The sequence below is a fragment of the Schistocerca cancellata genome, chromosome 6 (genome assembly GCF_023864275.1).
Source record: "Schistocerca cancellata isolate TAMUIC-IGC-003103 chromosome 6, iqSchCanc2.1, whole genome shotgun sequence".
In the NCBI taxonomy this organism is placed as follows: domain Eukaryota; kingdom Metazoa; phylum Arthropoda; class Insecta; order Orthoptera; family Acrididae; genus Schistocerca; species Schistocerca cancellata.
In genome coordinates, this window is record NC_064631.1 from 105735010 (window position 1) to 105750946 (window position 15937).

The 15937-nt window shown below is 45.9% G+C and overlaps 1 protein-coding gene across 3 annotated transcripts in view; it reads left to right on the forward strand.

Annotated features, from left to right (window-relative positions):
* LOC126190795 (venom dipeptidyl peptidase 4-like) overlaps positions 1 to 13007 on the forward strand; it is a 366367-nt gene extending 353360 nt beyond the window's left edge. For all 3 annotated transcript variants that reach the window (XM_049931343.1, XM_049931345.1, XM_049931344.1), the window contains one exon: positions 10710 to 13007. In XM_049931343.1, coding sequence (XP_049787300.1) covers positions 10710 to 10841 — 132 coding nt within the window. In that variant the 3' untranslated portion in view covers positions 10842 to 13007. The remainder of the gene's footprint in view (positions 1 to 10709) is intronic.
* The last annotated feature ends 2930 nt before the right edge of the window (positions 13008 to 15937 follow it).

The window sequence follows — 15937 nt, forward strand, 5'->3', positions numbered from 1 at the left end:
TCCCCGTTGATGTATATCAACGCCTATCGACAGTTTATGGTATTGATTTAATTATCATTCCCTTTACTTTTGTCCTAACCGCATGTCCCAAAATTTTACCTGATAAATTTCACATTTATTTCATACTGCTTCGTTTCCGAATTCGTGGTCTGCTGCTTCTATTCGTAAGAAAGTAAGACTGACTAAACTCGGGCATAACACACTCACAAAAAGAAACTTGCTAATAACACACATTACCCGCAGCCAGCAAGCAAGGAAACTAAAGTAACGGGATGTACAAGGGTCGTACAATAAGTAAGGCCTACATAAAGAGCCATTAATGTACATAGACAAACGTCGTTGTTGGTGCTTCACATTTGATGTTTGGTCTGTGGGCTGGTGAATTTCGAACCGTTCTGGCAAAGCCGTAGTAGAGCGATAAAATGGTGTCTACATACTGTAATGTCTCTTGCAGCGGTCTCTCCGCGATATTTTTAGAAATTTTATAAATTATATAACTCAGTACATATCTCGAAATATCTTTTCTTATCTTACCGATTATCAATGCAAAGTAGTTTCAAGCCCAATTATTCCTTGGAGCGTCCATTTACTCCATGGAATAGCTTCTCTGCTATCTATGTTTTCTCTTATGAAAAGAATGGAGGGACTTCTTGCCGATTAGTCGTGAAAGAAGGAGGATGTACATGTATGTATTGTTGAGCTAGTCGCCATCTTGATGACATTCTGTATGAGAAGGAATTTAATACATGAACTAAACTAAAGTAAGTGTGTTCGCGTATTATTTAACTGTTTATTATTGACAGTGCCCGCTTACTACGCTGTGTTGCACAGGATCAGTGGGGAACGTCTGATTTACACTGGACGAACATGCCGTTTTGTATGCTCAAAGTATCCAGTTATTTCAAATAAATAGGCTAACACGATCTTACCAGCAGATCTCCGGTTTTCCCCATGTGATCACCGAAAGTTAATAATTATTACAAATGTTTCCAGGAGATCGACTGACAATTTTCGTCGCACCGAGACTTCGAAATTGCTTCACTGCCTTATGGAATTTTAAGTTAAGCTCAATTTAATCAGGATAGAACAGTATTGAACTGTGTGAATGTGATAAGCCTGCTTTGTGAATGAAAATTCCCTTAACATACACATGTTTTTTTACTATCCTGATTTTTTTTCAGCAATTTAAAAATATATTTCAAAACTCATACATCATAAACAAAACAAATATTGATGCAGGTATAAAAAGCAGTCAGTTTCAGTGACGGGAACAGCCAAATGACATATACCTTACTGTTACACATTTTTCATTAATATTTACATAGAATACTTTCAAAACTGTCAGTGCATTTCCTTTTCTTCCTAAATCTATTCAAAAAATGCCTTTCACTCTAACATAAGACCATCAACACATTTCAATTCATACAGTTTTAATATAAAAGACACATTCTGCTCCTCTATGACAATTTTAAGAGTAGAAATTCTTCGTACTATCATTAGCATGGGACAGCAATTGCTCACAGGGCTTAAATGGCTCCCCATAGTGGGGGAGCAAGCTTCGTGCTGTTATTGAATTCTTGTGTGCATTGTGTGAACATCCACAAGCGTTTGTGTGCAGTTTATGGCGTTGCTGCAGTTGATAGGAATACAGCTGGCCGATGGGTAAAGAAAGTTACAGCCTCAGGAAATGCAGAAAAAGAGCCCCATGATACGCCACGCTCGGGACGTCCTGTCTGAGCCACTGTTCCAGACATGCTGAATCGTGCGGATGCCGTTATTCGTGCCGACTGGCGCATCACAACTAAACAATTAGCTCTGCAGTTGTCGGTCGGCATTGGATGTGCGTCTGCAATAATCGAGACTCTTTTATATACAAAGAGGTGCTCACAATGGTTTCCAGGAATGGTCACAGTGGGCCACAAGATTTAAAGAAAGGCCATTTCATCTGCATTGTTGGAGCGTTTTGAGACCGATGGAGAGGCCTTTCAGTCACGGATCATTATGGGGGACGAAAGCTGGGTGCACCACTTTGCGGCCGGCCGGTGTGGCCGAGCGGTTCTAGGCGCTTCAGTCTGGAATCCTGCATCGGGCATGGATGTGTGTGATGTCCTTTGGTTAGTTATGTTTAAGTAGTTCTAAGTTCTAGGGGACTGATGACCTCAGATGTTAAGTCCCAAGGTGCTCAGAGCCATTTGAACCATTTTGAACCACCTTGCGCTACAAACAAAAACGCAGTCCATGGAGTGGCATTATCCTCATTCACCACAAATGAAGAAATTCAAGATAACCCTCTCTGCTGGAAAAGTCATTTTGACAGTCTTCTGGGATTGTGATGGCATCATTCTCGTGAATGTGATGCCAAGAGGATCAACCATCAATTCAGAGGCATACATGAAGACTCTGAATAAACTCAAGAACCGTTTCCGAAGTGTTCGATCGGACAAGAATCTTGCAGAAATCTTGCTCCAACACGATAATGCACGCCCACACAAAAGTCTGAGAACCCGAGAATGCATCGCCAAATTCACCGCCTTATCCGCCCTAGAGTCCAGATCTGGCACCCTCGGACTTCCATCCCTTTGGGCTGCTTAAAGATTCTCTACAGGGAACATACTTTGAAGATGATGATAGTGTCAGTCATGCAGTGAAAACATGGGTACACCTACTGTAAGAGCTTTCACCAGCAGGGAATACATGCTCTTCCACAACGTTGGCATATGGCCATGGAATGTGATGGAGATTACATAGAAAAACAGGACATGGACAAGACATGTTAATGTATATTGTCACCAAATTCTGACTTTTAACAGGAAATATGTTCTGAGAAAAAGAATTTGGAGCATTACTTATTGAATGATCCTCGTATTTTGTGCAAGGGGTATATTTCGCGCACATTTTTCTCTTAATCATTCGTGAAACTCTCGCTAGGTGGTGATACTTGTGTTACCATACTCTAGTGTGCTCTGGCGAGACATTTGCAAACTTATTCGTGCGGTCGATGGTATAGACAATGGCAGAAACAAAAAAATTGTCTAAAATACTATCTGTTCTAAACGTTGATCAAGGACGTGTCAAAGCATAACGGAGATATACAGAGACAGGGATTCGATAACGATGTTTCAGAAACTCTATTCACTCCCGTTTGATGTAAGCAGTGGAACATGAAAATTGTACGTGGGTAGGTAGTACCCTCTTCTGCTGCAACACCAGAGCTTTTGGGAAGACCATAAGCGCTGTACTCGAGGAAACCACGCCCCCTAACCTCTGATACATAGAGCTGAGCGGTATTTCAAGGCGAAGCCTTAAGACTAGCTACTACCTGTTCGAAAAACATCACGTGACATTACGTATCAACAGTTCCAAAAACGTTGACCTGCATGTAAATCCATGTGGGAAATACGGGAAATGTGTTCTGATAATTTAAATTCTGTAATAACGTTACTGAGGAATTTATTTTGGTAAATAATTTGTGGCGGTTCCACATCGGAGCCTATAATTACGAGCCGCGCCTTGTCTGAGCTAAACTACCCACTCCAAACACTACGAGTTCATCGCCACATTGGGCCGTTGTTGCATTCGACTCCTTGCGTCACTCGAAAAGTGGAAAAATCGCGACTCTCCAGATCACACTACACGTCTGAGACAGTCAGCTACTCCCCCCAGGGGGTCCACAACTCTTTTGTGGATACGTGCGTAGCGAGCACGGGACCCCGAGCTAATGTGGCCCTCCTTCCTTTCCGGGCTGCGTACCTTCCCTCTCCGCATCCTTCCCCGTCCCCCATCTTCGCCCCTCCTCCTCTCACCTCTGGCTCTTTCCTTCCCTTTCTCCCCATATGGGAGTATGGTTTGTGCCTACGTCCGGAGACGGACGCTCGAAAATGTAACGCATTCTTCGCCTTCTTTGCTTGTATGTCTTCTTCCTTCCTTTGTCCTTCTCTTTTCCTTACCTCTTCTCTTTACCCTTTTCTCCGCTGCGGCGTTTGAGACCTCTCTTCTTTCCTTTCCCTTTCTCTTTCTTCCTCCCTGTGCGTGTCTGAAGGCCGACCCACGCATTTTTGTGCGTAGCCGGTGACCGGGTAACGCGTAATTCCCCGCCCCGGGTAGACAGGTAGGACACGTACGTACCCCCTGGTAACGGCGAGGCCCAGGGAGGGGTGATTACCCGAGCTGATACCTTCCGAAAGTGCCGATTGGTCCCTCCGTCCGTTTGTCGGGAGGTGTGACCTGAGGTGTGAACAATCACCTAAGGCGGGAGTGCCCTCAGAGAGGGCCCCCACAAGGGAGGAGCGCGCCATCGGAGACGCCGGTAATCATGGGGGATTCTTCCGCAATGGTTTCCTCACCTTTCACTGTCTGCTCACAAGCGTAAGTATACTGAGTCTCAGCCACAGACGGTTCTTCCATCGTTGCCACAGTTCCTTGTTGTTACTCGGTCTGACGAAGGTCACGACTTCTCCACGGTCAACCCTTTCATTATTCAGAAAGGTGTCGACGCAATTGCAGGTCCTGTAAAGTCTTGTTCCAGATTATGGAATGGCACCTTGTTGTTAGAAACAGTCAGTGCCCTCCAGGCACAAAAATTGCTGCGTACTTCACTGCTCCACACCTTCCCTGTCCGGGTTGAAGCCCACCGCACTTTAAATTCCTCGCGTGGAGTCGTTTATACACGCTCCCTCGATGGATTGTCTGACGAAGAAATTCAGCACTACCTGTCTGACCAGGGCGTAACAGCTGTTCATAGAGTTATGAAAAGGGTTGACACGAACATCATTCCAACCCGCACTGTCTTCTTGACATTTGACAAAGTTCAACTCCCATCGAAAATCAAAGCAGGCTATGAGAATTTCCGTTCGCCCTTACGTCCCAAACCCTACGCGTTGTTATCGGTGTCAGCGGTTCAATCACACCAGCCAGTCCTGTTCCAATCCGGCCAAATGTGTTACGTGTGGCAAGGATGCCCATGAGGGTGCTTGTCCACCTCCATCCCCTCGCTGCATCAACTGTATGAGTGACCACGCTGCTTCCTCTCGAGATTGCCCCGTTTTTAAGGACGAAAAGCTCATCCAGGAAATCAGAGTGAAGGAAAAGGTGTCGACCTTTGCTGCTCGAAAATTATTCGCCAGTCGACAGCCCACCGTGCCTCAGACAGGAAAATACAGCACTGTCCTTGCTTCTCCTCAGCCAACAAAGGAGGTGGCCACGCAGACTTGCGACCTCACCTTTAGTGCCACGGTCGTCAGATCGGCCAGCGCAAAGATCGCCCGTTCAACCTCACCACTTTCGCCTGCCCACTCTATGGCTCACCCTTCATCGGGTTCTGCTAAATCTCGAGCCCAAAAGTCAGACACCAAGACTACGAAAAAAGAGCATATTCGTGAAGATTTTTTACATACCCCAACTTCACAACCATCGGTTCCTCCTTCATCTAAACATCATAATTCCAAGAAGGCTACAAAGAAACCCAGTTAATCTCCTTCTCCGCCAAGGCGTGTCCCATCTACAGCACCACCTGGCGGAAATCGCCCTCGGCCGTCTTCTGTGTCGCCGAGGCGCACTGCTGGCGGCCGATCAACCGGCCGATCGCTGGTGGCAGGAGCTGCTCCTGAACAACCTATGGATCAGGATCTTCTGCCTTCGGCTGAATGTCATTCCATGATGTCGGTCGCAAGCTCTGAGCAGTCGTTGAGTTGACAGCAACCTTGGTCACATCCTTCCATTTTCTGTTCACCCTATGTCCATTATCCACTGGAATATCCGCGGCATTTGAGACAATCGGGATGAATTGTCGATCCTCTTACGATCCTACTCGCCAGTCATCTTCTGTCTTCAGGAAACAAAGCTGCGTCCCCATGACCGCTTTGTTCTCCCTCATTTTCAGTCCGTCCGATATGATCTCCCCTCTGTTGAAGGCACTCCAGCCCATGGAGGACTCATGATTCTTCTCCGTGATACTCTCCATTATCACCCAATTCACTTAAACACTTCCTTCCAAGCTGTCGCCGTCCGTCTTTCCCTTTCTGGATACACGTTCTCTCTTTGTACTGTATACATTCCATCGTCCACACCAGTGGCACGAGCTGACCTCCTTCATCTTCTTGGTCAGCTTCCACCCCCCTATTTGCTGGTTGGGGACTTCAATGCCCACCACCCGCTTTGGGGATCTCCACATCCTTGTCCACGTGGCTCACTATTGCTAGACGTCTTCCACCAAGTGGATCTAGTTTGCCTCAACACTGGGGTCCCTACATTTTTGTCTGCCTCCACGACAAATTTATCTCATTTGGACCTTGCGGTCGGTACTGTTCCGCTAGTTCGGCGCTTCGAATGGTTCGCCCTTGATGACACACACTCGAGTGACCACTTTCCATGTTTCCTCAGACTGCAGCCTCAACTGCCATGTATGCGCCCGCGACGCTGGAAGTTTGCCCAAGCTGACTGGACTCTTTTTTCGTCTCTAGCGACATTCGATGACCGTCACTTTCCCAGCGTCGATGATGAGGTCACACATATTACCGACGTTATTCTTATAGCTGCGGAACGTTCAATACCACGCACCTCCGAATTGCCCCGGCGCCCCCCAGTTCCTTGGTGGAACGAGGCATGCCGTGACGCAATACGTGAGCGGCGACGTGCTCTTCGCGTTTTCCGCCACCATCCTACTTCGGCCAACTGTATCCGCTATAAGCAGTTCCGTGCGCGATGCCGTCGTGTCATCCGCGATAGCAAGAAGGCAAGCTGGAAATTCTTTATTAGCTCATTTAACACCTTCACTCCCTCCTCGGAAGTTTGGAGTCGGCTTCGACGTTTCTCAGGCGCGCCTAGTTTCTCCCCGGTCTCTGGGCTCACTGTCGCGCATGATACATTAGTGGACCCCGTCGCAATTTCTAACTCATTGGGACAGCACTTTGCTGAGATTTCGAGCTCTTCCAATTACCCGCCAGCGTTTCTCCCGAAGAAACGTGCAGCGGAAGTGCGACCTCTTGCTTTCTCCTCTCCAAATCGCGAAAGCTACAATACTGTTTTCTCCATGCGGGAACTCCAACACGCACTCTCTTCTTCTCGCTCCTCCGCCCCAGGACCGGATGGTATCCACGTCCAAATGATGTTTCATTTATCAACCCATAGTCTGCGTTACCTCCTTCGCCTTTATAATCGAATTTGGACCGACAGTACTTTTCCCAGACGATGGCGGGAAGCTGTCGTCGTTCCTATTCCGAAACCTGGAAAGGACAAACATCTCCCCTCTAGCTATCGCCCCATTTCTCTCACGAGTAGTGTCTGTAAGGTTTTGGAGCGTATGGTGAATTACCGTTTAGCTTGGTGGCTGGAATCCCGCAGTCTTTTAACACCTGCCCAATGCGGATTCCGAAAGCATCGTTCTGCAGTTGACCATCTTGTTGCTCTCTCCAATTATATCATGAACAATTTTCTCCGGGAACGCCAAACAGTAGCAATATTTTTTGAACTGCAGAGAGCATACGATACCTGTTGGAGGACAGGCATCCTCCGCACACTGTTCTCTTGGGGCTTTCGAGGTCGGCTGCCCCTTTTTCTTCGCGAATTTACGGCTGAGTGCACATTTAGGGTGCGGGTGAACACTACTCTCTCCCGTACTTTCTCCCAAGAAAACGGGGTACCCCAGGGCTCCGTGCTGAGTGTTGTACTGTTTGCCATTGCCATAAATCCAGTTATGGATTGTCTCCTTCCTGATGTCTCGGGCTCCCTCTTTGTGGACGATTTTGCAATCTACTACAGCTCTCAACGGACCAGCCTTCTTGAACGACGTCTTCAAGGATGTCTCGATCGCCTCCACTCTTGGAGCATCGAAACCGGCTTCCGTTTTTCTCCCAGTAAGACCGTTTGTGTTAATTTTTGGCGACGTAAGGAGTTTCTTCCACCCTCCTTACATCTAGGACCTGTCAACCTTCCGTTTTCGGACGTCGCTAAATTCTTGGGTCTTATGATTGACAGAAAACTATGCTGGTCCTCCCACATTTCGTATCTTTCGGCTCGCTGTCTGCGATCCCTCAACAGCCTCCGTGTCCTGAATGGTACCTCGTGGGGAGCGGACCGAGTGGTCCTTCTCCGCCTCTATCGCGCCTTAGTGCGCTCGAAATTGGACTATGGAAGCATAGTCTACTCCTCTGCTCGGCCGTCTATTCTTCGGCGTCTCGACTCTATCCACCACCGTGGATTACGTTTAGTGTCTGGAGCTTTTTACACCAGCCCTGTGGAAAGCCTTTATGCTGAGACTGCTGAACCTCCGCTGTCCAATCGGCGAGCAGTCCTTCTGAGTCGTTATGCTAGCCATCTGTCTTCCATGCCTGCTAATCCAGCCCATGACATTTTTTTCGACGCCTCCTTTGATGTAGGGTATGCCGGCCGCCCCTCCTCCCTACTACCACCGGGAGACCGCTTCCGTCAACTGCTCCGTTCTCTTTCCTTCCGCTTTCCTAAAACCTTCTTGACAACTTAGGGTACAGCACCGCCTTGGCTCCGTCTCCGGATCTGCCTGCTCCGTGACCTTTGTCGATTTCCCAAGGATGGTACCCCTTCACTTGTTTATCGTCGGGCATTTGCTGCTCTATGTGCACAAATGACGGAAGCCACATTTATTTACACCGATGGCTCGAAAACATCGTTAGGTGTAGGTAGTGCCTATGTTGTTGGCGACACCCCAAATCACTTTCGGCTTCCCGACCAGTGTTCGGTCTATACTGCGGAGCTTTACGCTGTTCTCCAGGCTGTCCACTACATCCGCCGCCATCAGCGGATACAGTACGTTATCTGCTCCGATTCTCTCAGCTCTCTCCTCAGTCTCCAAGCTCTTTACCCTGTGCACCCTCTGGTCCACCGGATCCAGGACTGTCTGCGCTTGCTCCACCTGGGGGGCGTCTCGGTGGCGTTCCTCTGGCTCCCGGGACACGTTGGTATCTGTGGAAATGAGGCGGCCGATATTGCGGCCAAGGCTGCAGTCTCTCTTCTCCGGCCAGCTATTCAATCGATTCCCGTCGCCGATCTACGGAGCGTTTTATGTCGTCGTGTTGTTCTTTTATGGCACGCACATTGGTCGACACTTCCCCATAATAAATTGCGGGACGTGAAAGCTCTTCCCTGTGCTTGGACCTCTTCCTCCCGAACGCGTCTTCGGGAGGAGGTAATTTTAACTAGACTCCGGATAGGGCACTGTCTTTTTAGCCATCGACATCTTTTAAGTGGCGATCCTCCCCCACTCTGTCCCCACTGCTCTCAGCTGTGGACGGTAAGACACCTTTTAATTGAGTGCCCCTATTTTAATCCGTTACGCTCCCGTCTACAGCAGTCGCCTGATATATCGTCGATTTTAGCAGATGACACGCTCTCAGCCGATCGCGTTCTCGAATTTATTAGTGCCAGTGAAATGACGTCAGTCATTTGAAGGTTTTTTTGGGGACAACCTACCCCTTCTGTAGAGGATTTTTAAGCCTTCCTTCTGCTTTTAGTTTCTCCAATTTATGACTTTCGTTCCCATTGCTGCTGATTTCCATTTTCGGTTTTTTACTGTTTCCTAAGTCACGGACCGGGCGCTAATGACCATAGCAGTTTTGCACCCTAAAACCACAACAAAAAAAAGTCAGCTACTGTCCAGTTTCTGTGTTGTTCGGCCAACTGAGAACGTGCAGCTTTATGTGCTACTTTGAAGAATGGCCTGTGAGGTACCAGACTCCAAACTTCCATTGCACGCAGTTTCCTTTCGAATTCTCATTCGGAAATTGGTTGAGACGTATCTGCATTCACTGAAAGCTGCAAATCCTGCCTGGTTTGAAACATACTGTCTTTGACAAGGCTTTTGACACACGTCTCCAGTCACTGTCCATTAGGATCTTTTCACGATCACTGTTCTTACTCCGCGTTGGATGGCTGTGAGTGGTCCACCATTCTTTGTATACATGCTGGACACTCCGTGCTGGTACACCAATAAATCTGACAATTTGATTTAGTGTGGCCATGTGCACATCCAACTACGACAGTTCCTGTATGAGACGTCTTTATGTCGACCCCATCTTACCGCGTTGATTCGACGCAACCGTCCAGTGCATCGCTTCACTTCTCTGCCATGACCTGTATGTCAGCGATGGAGGGTCATGCAACCGTATGCCAGGAGTTCTACACCGTATGCAGTATACCAAAGCGACCAGTGTGATTTTTTTAAGGTGGGAAGGGGGGCTAACATTTTGTACGGTGAGCTTATGTTTATGCATAAAACACTTACATTTCTCAAATTTTAGTAAAAACTTACGTTTGATGTGAAACTATGTATGTAAAATAAATAATTCATTAAAATTGTAACGGCTGAACTGTTTTGGTTGGTTGGTTGGTTTGGGGAAGGAGACCAGACAGCGTGGTCATCGGTCTCATCGGATTAGGGAAGGATGGGGAAGGAAGTCAGCCGTGCCCTTACAGAGGAACCATCCCGGCATTGGCCTGGAACGATTTAGGGAAATCACGGAAAACCTAAATCAGGATGGCCGGACGCGGAATTGAACCGTCGTCCTCCCGAATGCGACTCCAGTGTCTAACCACTGCGCCACCTCGCTCGGTGGCTGAACTGTTTTCTGGGTGTTATATTTCTAATGCAGATTTCTCGACCGATTATGGTTCAAATAATGTTTATTGCTTCTTGTTAGCCTGTGGTTACTATCTGCTGCCTGTCTTCGTTCTGTTCACAGAGCTACCCGGACCAGGGGCATGGGCTGAGCAGCGTAAATGGTCACGTGTACCGCACCATCGACGAGTTCTTCCTGAGGTGCTTCGACCGAACTCCTCTTCTGGTCGACATTATCAGCGAACTCATCTCCTAGAGATGTTTATACTCCAGTATTAACCACTGCTGTAAATTGTCGCAAATATTTCTCCATAGCTGCTGGTTTTACAGAAACTACCTTTGTAGCTTAGTTAAATCAGTAAGACTTTACACACTGTCGATGTTAATTTCTCCTTCTCTTTAGACATCAGCTGTATCCTATCTTGCTGTGTTATATGGCGTTCAGACCTTTAAATGGTCCTGCTTATACCATGCACATTGTTAACGATGATTTTATATCAGACAGTTCAGTTTTCCATTTGAGCAAAATGGAAAATGTAAATCACAGTGCCTAACGACAGCAAAGGGTGATTTACGTTTACATAAATTTCACCTATCAGGCGAGAGGATATCTAGGTTTGGAGCTCTGGAGATGTGGAGAGTAGACAAATTAGTTTCGTGGAAGGGGAAAGGGTTGGAGAAGCGAAACACGGTTTTTTTAGAAAATAAACCTAATTTGTTCAAAAAAGTTTATTAAAGCCAGACATGCAAGTGGCGCCAGTTTATAATTCGCACCAGCCACCTACTACGTGCTTAACTGAAACAGTATATAAAGGGTGATTTAGCTGTCCCCACTGCTGTCGTTTTATGCTAATGTTATATTTGGCCATTATATTCCTTAGCTCGCTACCCATAGACTAATAGTCCTACAGAAAAAAAGTTAACAGCACCTTTTTGTAAGAAATTAAATGTAGTTAAATTCTGTACTGGGATACGTTTTCGCTGAGGCAACGGTTTTCGAGTTATTCAAGGAAAACGTGCAAAAGGGATCCCCCACCAGTCAGGATTTCTAGTATGTTGTTTCTGGCACTTCCTCCTATCGCTGTACAGAAATTTCCAACTGTACGAACTATTCTCGACATTCGACCTTTTATGGTCAATACTGATTGGGCTATTACTCCACCAGCATAGGTAGCTACTTTGTTATGATTGTTAGTTTAAACAGCCCCGTCATTGTAATAAACGAGAAAAGGAGTTACGCAAAAACTAGTAACGTTGACAATTGGATCCGAACGTAACCCTTACATACACAGTAGTTTCGGAGTCAGAAGACCTGACACCGATGTATTTGTTTATTTCATGCTGCTATAATCCACTAAATTATTATGTAAAATTTGTACAAACGTCAGTTTTACAATTTATAAGAGCTCAACTAAGCCGATGGCGTAATAAGGCCAGTCAGTGAAGACCAAAAAAGGTCTAAAAAGGTAAATAATTCGTGCAGTCCCGAATATTTATACAGTGGGGCTGAGCGTGGGAGTGGGGGTGCGTTTCAGGGTCACTTGTATACATTTTTATTGAATAACTCGAAAACTACGACTTCTAGCGAAAACATATCCCAGTACAAAATTAAATACATTAAATTTCCTACAAAAAGTTCCTTCTTTTTCCCCGTAATGGTTTGTGCGTAACGAGCGAGAGAATATAAAAATCAGTGTGTTGTTTATGAAGGCCAGCTATAACGTTGCAGGTTGCATAAAACGGAAACAGTAGGGACAGCTGAATCACCCTGTTTAGTTTATATGAATTTGGCCGTCAGGCAGATAACGTTCATATACATACAAGGGTTTCTAATCCCCATTTTCGTACATTTTGACAATAACTGATAACACAAGAAAAACGTCTAAAATAGAAGGTACAACGCAACTGGATCTGTTTAGAGCTCAAAGGCATCTGATACGTTGTTGCAAGGAGAAGAGTTACGAGCAGCGATGTAATTTTAAAGTTTTACGATGAATGATTTTCTTCAAAGGCGACCACTAACTATCAAATAAAACAATACTTGGCTCATTCTTGACGTCAGGCGAATTAAGTGCGGTATAAACCATGCCACTTGCGTCTAAACACACACATCTGGATATCTTCAGGATGTCACTGCCAATAACAAACAGTGAACTGAAATTTCTCTAGCAATACCAAAATATATTACAACTTGTATTTAGTATCAAATATTTGCTGGTGTTTATAAACTGTATTTTCTATTATTTTTGTTGAGTTGTTTTCTCTATCTGCAGTGGCTCCTAGAATGCAGTCGACGTCACCACAAATATTGTTATTGCCTAGTAATTGTTTTTTCTATCATGAACTTTCTGTATACAACAGCACCTAACCATTGCGAATTGTGCATCACTATGAAGAAATAAGATCACGAATATTATGTTAATCCTTTTTGTGATTATTCATTTCTATGTAAAAGTGATGTCACCCAATTCCATTCTGACTTTATGTGCTCCCAAAGCACTTGCTGTATGCGTCTTTGACGAAACTAGCGCCAATGAAAGTTCCCATGGTTACACAATTTACCGTTTCCGAGAAGCTTGTTTGAGCTCTGTGTTCGTTAAGCTTCACATCTTCTCAGAAAACACATGATATCAGATCAGTGCACTAGGAACACAGACTAAATTAGGAATTTGTGGGATGTGTGAAGAGAAAATAGGAAAAACAGTGACGAGCTGCATAAGAAATTACTTTCAAACTAAATGAGAGAAGGATATTAAATACCAAGGATAATGAAGTGAGGACACATATACACTCAAGAGCCAAAGAAACTGGTACACCTGCCTAATATCCTGCAGGGCCCCGCGAGTTCGCAGAAGTGCCGCAACACGACATGGCATGGACTCGACTAACGTCTGAAGTAGTGCTGGAGGGAACTGACATCATGAATTGTGCAGAGTTTTCCATATATCCGTAAGGGTACGAGAGGGTGGAGATTTCTTCTGGACAGCACATTGCAAGGCATCCTAGATATGATGAATAATGTTCGTATCTGGGGAGTCTGGTGGTCAGCGGAAGTGTTTCAACTCAGAAGAGTGTTCCTGGGGCCACTCTGTAGCGGTTCTGGATGTGTGGGGTGCCGCATTGTCCTGCTGGAATTGCCCAAGTCCGTCGGAATGCACAATGGACATGGATGGATGCAGGCAATCGGACAGAATGCTTACGTATGTGTCACCTGTCGTATCTAGACGTATCACGGGTCCCATATCACTCCAGCTCCACACGTCCCACACCATTACAGAGGCTCCACCAGCTTGAACGGTCCCCTGCTGACATGTACCGGCCATGGCTTCATGCAGTTGTCTCAGTACCCGTACCCGTCCACCTGCTTGATACAATATGAAACGAGACTCATCCGACCAGGCAACATGTTGTCAGTCATCAACAGGCCAATGTCAGTGTTGAAGGGCCCAGGCGAGGTCTAAAGATTTGTGTCGTGCAGCCATCGAGGGTACACGAATGGGCCTTCGGCACCGAAAGTCCATATCGATGGTTTCGTTGAATGGTTCGCCCACTGATAGTTGTTGATGGTCCAGCACTGAAATCTGCAGCAATTTACGGAAGTCACGTTGAACGATTCTCTTCAGTCGTTGGTGGTCTCGTTCATGTAGGATCTTTTTCCAGCTGCAGTGATGTCAGCGAGTTGATGTTCTACCAGATTCCTGATATTCACGGTACACTCGTGAAATGGTCGTATAAGAAAATCCTCACTTCATCCCTACCTCGGAGATGCTGTTGAAAGGTGGCTACACTGAGCCACAGCGCCAGAGATCGCGCCAGAGAGTTTTGTTCCGCCGCCTCCACTGGCAGTGATTATTGAGAAGTAACGGCAGGCAGTTCTTGTCGAGAAGCGGTGGTAGGCGGTTCTTGTGCAGATGTAGTGGAGAGTTGTTGAGATGTGGTAGTAAGTGCATTTCGTCAATATATATGATGAACCATGCCAGATGCAGTTGTTTGATGGGAGAGATAGCAGATGTTGTTCTAATGGAGATATTGTAATGGTCAGAGTGCATTTCGTCAATATATGTGGAGGTAACAAAACACTATTTTCTTTTATTCTTTCAGTGTCCTGAATAATGTGTCATTACAGGTTCAGTCAACAAAGCATCTGGCGTGTGTTCTTGTATTAGAGTGTAATTCTGGTTTTCTTGCGCAATTATCGTATTTCTAATTTTTTTTATCACGTCAGTATAAATGGTATTTAAAATTTCTTGTCTTGTTGAAGAAGAACCGTGCCAGATGTGTACGTTGAGTCACACTTCCACACACAGAACAGCTACACTTGTGCTTTGTTGGCTTCTTAGGTTTTATAGTTGCTGGGGACTTAATTAATTAATTGTGTTAACAGAAAAATTTCATTTTTTATTCTTTGTTGTTGTTCTATGCAGTCAGATAGCGTAATAATACTAGTCAGGGCCAACCGTTTACGAGACTAGCGTAATCGGACATACAGCGACAAAAATTAAAATTATTTGCATATTATTTATTTAATTAAGCCCCCATGCACGTGGCGACCGCTGCTTCGGATCGTCCCTTGGAATTCTTCTGATTGTAAAAATAGTAGACAGTAGTATTGTTGTAGTAATTTGTAGTTTAGTAATTGTAGTCTATTTTGCATGTGTAGATTTGGTAATTGTCATTCTTCTAATGGTATTCTTTTCTCAGAATTTGATTTTTTGTCTTGTACACTCCTGGAAATTGAAATAAGAACACCGTGAATTCATTGTCCCAGGAAGGGGAAACTTTATTGACACATTCCTGGGGTCAGATACATCACATGATCACACTGACAGAACCACAGGCACATAGACACAGGCAACAGAGCATGCACAATGTCGGCACTAGTACAGTGTATAGCCACCTTTCGCAGCAATGCAGGCTGCTATTCTCCCATGGAGACGATCGTAGAGATGCTGGATGTAGTCCTATGGAACGGCTTGCCATGCCATTTCCACCTGGCGCCTCAGTTGGACCGGCGTTCGTGCTGGACGTGCTGACCGCGTGAGACGACGCTTCATCCAGTCCCAAACATGCACAATGGGGGACAGATCCGGAGATCCTGCTGACCAGGGTAGTTGACTTACACCTTCTAGAGCACGTTGGGTGGCTCGGGATACATGCGGACGTGCATTGTCCTGTTGGAACAGCAAGTTCCCTTGCCGGTCTAGGAATGGTAGAACGATGGGTTCGATGACGGTTTGGATGTACCGTGCACTATTCAGTGTACCCTCGACGATCACCAGTGGTGTACGGCCAGTGTAGGAGATCGCTCCCCACACCATGATGCCGGGTGTTGGCCCTGTGTGCCTCGGTCGT